The sequence below is a fragment of the Aotus nancymaae genome, unplaced genomic scaffold (genome assembly GCF_030222135.1).
Source record: "Aotus nancymaae isolate 86718 unplaced genomic scaffold, 86718_ANA_hifiasm-v0.15.2.pri h1tg000004l, whole genome shotgun sequence".
Classification (NCBI taxonomy): domain Eukaryota; kingdom Metazoa; phylum Chordata; class Mammalia; order Primates; family Aotidae; genus Aotus; species Aotus nancymaae.
Window position 1 is genome coordinate 7,945,563 of NW_026988415.1, and position 3,880 is coordinate 7,949,442.

Here is a 3,880-nt window from a genome sequence, read left to right on the forward strand (position 1 = left end):
ATCAGGAGTCCAGGCACAGCCTCTCAGGAAGGCTGGAAAGGAACACCCACGGCTAGCAGCGCCCCTCCCCTGTCCCTGTGCCTGCTACCAGTTCTGGAGGAGCCCATCAGGGTCCCCAGATGTACAACTTTCTGACTTCCATTTTGAGAGTCAGCTGGAGGGGAGGTTTTCTCTGAGGATGGCAGCTTCAGTTACACAGAGGGAGGAGCCCCAGGACTGGACAAAAAACAAGAATAGAACTCTGTGGAAGGACGGTGACTTTCCAATAAGGATGGGAAACACAGCCTGCACACAGTCACTCCTTATTGTCACCTCTGGAAAAAGGAAGGTGGGGTGCCCGGTACTTGGGAGGTGGGAGGGAAGAGGTCCGCAAGTCTTATGGCGTGAGCAGGAAGAGGTGGAGGGCGGCTGGGAGGTGGAAAGGAAACGATGGAAAAGAGGTGGAGAGGTGGGGGGGTGGTTCCTCTGCAGAGAGGAGGTCACGCCCAGAGGAGACCACGCCCCACACCCCAGGCCACCACTTCCGTCAGCCCTGCAGGGTTCCCGGATGTGCTTTCCCGACTTCCATCTTGGGAGTCTGAACGACCTGAGGCGTTTTGTGAGGAGGCTCGACTCAGGTCAGCGGAGGGAAGGGGCTTAGAGCTGGCCAGTCCTCAAGGTCAGGGCTCTGAGAGAGAACTGAGGGAACACCCACCATAGAGAGAAGAAGCTCCGGCGCGCCCTGCCCCTGCCATGGGATTTGTAGGTCCCAGACAGGAAAATGGCCGCGTAGAGCAGAGGGACGCATCCCCATGACAGAAGAAGGGAGGAGGTGCCGGCCCTGTAGGGAATAAATAGGGAGACTTTGAGGAGAGCAAGGGGAACCCCCACCTCAGAGGACAGATTCCCACCCTGCTCCTAATATCAGCCCTCGTAGAGCTCCCCAGTTGGCTCAGGCTGAGCCGCAGCCCCCTCATTTCTGAGTGAGAGGTGTAGGGGAGGGGGAGGCCTTGGTCTGAGGGTCCCACGGCAAGTCAGCAGAGGCAGCTGCCTCCGGTAGGCAGAGGGAAGATTCCCAGTCCCTGCTGGGGATAAGAGTGAGGACTGAGGTGTCATATGTGCATCAGAGCAGATGTGAGGCTGCCCCGACTGCCCCCGTGGTAGAGTATGGGACGTGGCTGCCTTCTCACTACCTCCCTCTGCTCTCAGGGATGTGGAAGTTGCTCTGAGGTTTTGCCTCAGGCCAGCAGAGTGGTAGGGGACGTGGCCCGATCTGCGAAAATGTGCCAATGCTAATTAAATTCTGAGGGGGCCACAAACCCCAGAACTGTGGGGCTCTGGGAATCTGGCCAGCCCCAGCTGCAGGCTTTAGCCACAGGGGCTCCCTCAATTCCTCTTGCAGGTGCTCCAGGAACCAGGTGGTGACAAACTGGGTCTGAGTTGCACTTCCTAAAAGTCGGCACAGCAGAGGAGGTCCAGGCAGTGCCATCAGTCAAGGTGAGAGCACACCCTGTGTACCAAGTGCCCTACTCACTATAAACAGAGAAGGTCCCACAGCACCCAGCCCTAACCACCTACTGTCATTCCTGGTGCCCCAGGCTCTGCCTGTCAACTGTGCCCTGAGGTTCTTTTTCACATCTTCCTGCAGGTTACCAGGGGACAAACCCCCTAGGAAGACAGGCAACCTGTGAGGCCCTAGAGTACCACCTTAAGAGAAGGAGAGCTGTAAGTTGGCCTTTGTCGGAGCCATCATGGGTGCGTTTCTTAGCTGAGGCCACTCACACTGTCACTCACTTCCACAGGTCTGTTGGATCCCATCATCCACATCCCCGTTGATAGGTTTACCTGCTGCTCCTGAAGAAGTTATGTCTCCTCATCCATTCCCCAACGATGGGGAAGACTCCCAGAACCCAGATGTGATAGAGGACTCGGCAAATGCACAGATTCCCCTAGATGAGGAAGCTTCCTCCATGTCCTCTTCATATGCCTACATATTTCCATCTTCCCCCTCCTTAGCCTCTTTGAATCTTAGTGGTTCCGATGAGGAGGAGGTGGAGGTGGAGGTGGAGGTGGAGGTGGAGGTGGAAGAGGGGGAGCTGGAGGAGGGGGAGCTGGAGGAGGGGGAGCTGGAGGAGGGGGAGCTGGAGGAGGAGGAGCTGGAGGAGGGGGAGCTGGAGGAGGGGGAGCTGGAGGAGGGGGAGCTGGAGGAGGGGGAGGTGCTGTCTGCTGGGATGTCAAGTCTTACCTGGAGCACTCCCAGTAGTCCTCCACAGAGTCCTCCTCAGAATCCTATGAGCTCCTACTCCTCCTCTGTTTCATGGAGCTCAGTCAGTGGAGAGTCCAGCAGCCAGAAAGAGGAGGATACAAGTACTTGTCAGGGCCTGTCAGACAGTGAGTCCTTGTTCACAAATACACTAGATGAAAAGGTGGCTGAGGTAGTGCAGTTCCTGCTTCTCAAATATGAAGCAAAGGAGCCTATAACAGAGGCAGAGATGCTGATGATTGCCCTCAGCTACCACGACTACTTTCCTATAATACTTGAGAAAGCGCATGAGTTCATGGAGCTTCTTTTTGGCCTTGCCCTGATAGAAGTGGACCCTGACCACTTATATGCATTTGCAGACACAGTAGACCCCACCAACAAGGGTAGTAGTGATGACCAGGGCATGCCCAAGAACAGCCTCCTGATTCTTATTTTGAGTATAATCTTCATAAAGGATGGATGTGCCTCTGAGGAGGCCATCTGGGAAGTGCTGAATGCAATAGGGGTGTATGCTGGGAGGGAGCACTTCGTCTATGGGGAGCCCGGAGAGCTCCTCACTAAAGTTTGGGTGCAGGAACAATACCTGGAATATCAGGAGGTGCCCAACAGTTCTCCTCCATGTTATGACTTCCTATGGGGTCCGAGAGCCCATTCAGAAAGCAGCAAGAGGAAAGTACTAGAGTTTTTGGCCAAGCTGAACGACACTGTCCCTAATTCCTTTCCATCCTGGTACAAGGATGCATTGAAAAATGTGGGAGAGAGAGCCCAGGCCATAATTTCCACCAAAGATGATGCCACTGACAAGGCCAGTGAAAGCCTCAGTGACATTCAGCATCCACTCCTCTTTTGAGTGAAGTCTAGGGTAGTTTCTTCCCTCTGGGTTTGAAGAAGGCAGTCGAGGTTCTAGGTAGTGGAGGGCCAGGTTGGGCTCAAGGAACAGTGTTCTTTACATTTCAGTCCCATATTGGTAATGTAGAAATGTTCCTGTTTTTCGGTACTTTTTAAATGTTCTCTCTTTGAGTAGCAGGTGGTTAGCTTTAGAATCTTAATTTATGAATATTAGTCACGTATGTATTACTGTTTATCTGGTTTAAGAGTAACAGTTTGATATTTTGTAAAAAAAAAAAAAAAAAAGGAAATACTTTCTCTCTTATTCTGTGATCTGTAACAATATAGTGTGGTATTGTAATACGCATTTTCTTACAATGTGCAATAACTCAGCAGTTAAATAGTGGAACAAAATACAGGATGGTCAATATTTGCATTTCTCTGTCCCACTTGGTGTTTTGTTCTTGAAAATTAAAGATGTATACCTGGCTTTGCTTAGCTTGTTGAAGAAAGCAGCAGAAATTAACCCTTAATAAAAGAAAGTCACACTGAGTCCTTTATTTGCTGAGCATTCTTTTAGTATTTGCTTGTAGAAGTAACTGTTAGTAGTGGTGATACTAATAAAAGCATGATTTATCTCTACCCATAAAACAGTAGAACCTAGGAGCAGAAGCCATATCAAGAAGGTGGTAACATGTTCTCTACAATCTAAATAACAAGAAAGGGCTGGGGAGGTGAGACTCCAGATGCGAGCCTCCAAGTATAAAGGTCCTGAGCTAAGACAGCTTGGGGCTTTGGAAAACTGCGGTT

General features: G+C 51.4%; 1 protein-coding gene across 1 annotated transcript; it reads left to right on the forward strand.

Moving 5' to 3' along the window:
• Positions 1 to 1,730: 1,730 nt before the first annotated feature.
• LOC105729251 (melanoma-associated antigen C2-like) lies at positions 1,731 to 3,092 on the forward strand. The gene is made up of 3 exons (XM_064383699.1): positions 1,731 to 1,734; positions 1,819 to 2,030; positions 2,196 to 3,092. The coding sequence occupies exons 1-3, from the start codon at positions 1,731 to 1,733 to the stop codon at positions 3,090 to 3,092; spliced, it is 1,113 nt and encodes a 370-aa protein (XP_064239769.1).
• The last annotated feature ends 788 nt before the right edge of the window (positions 3,093 to 3,880 follow it).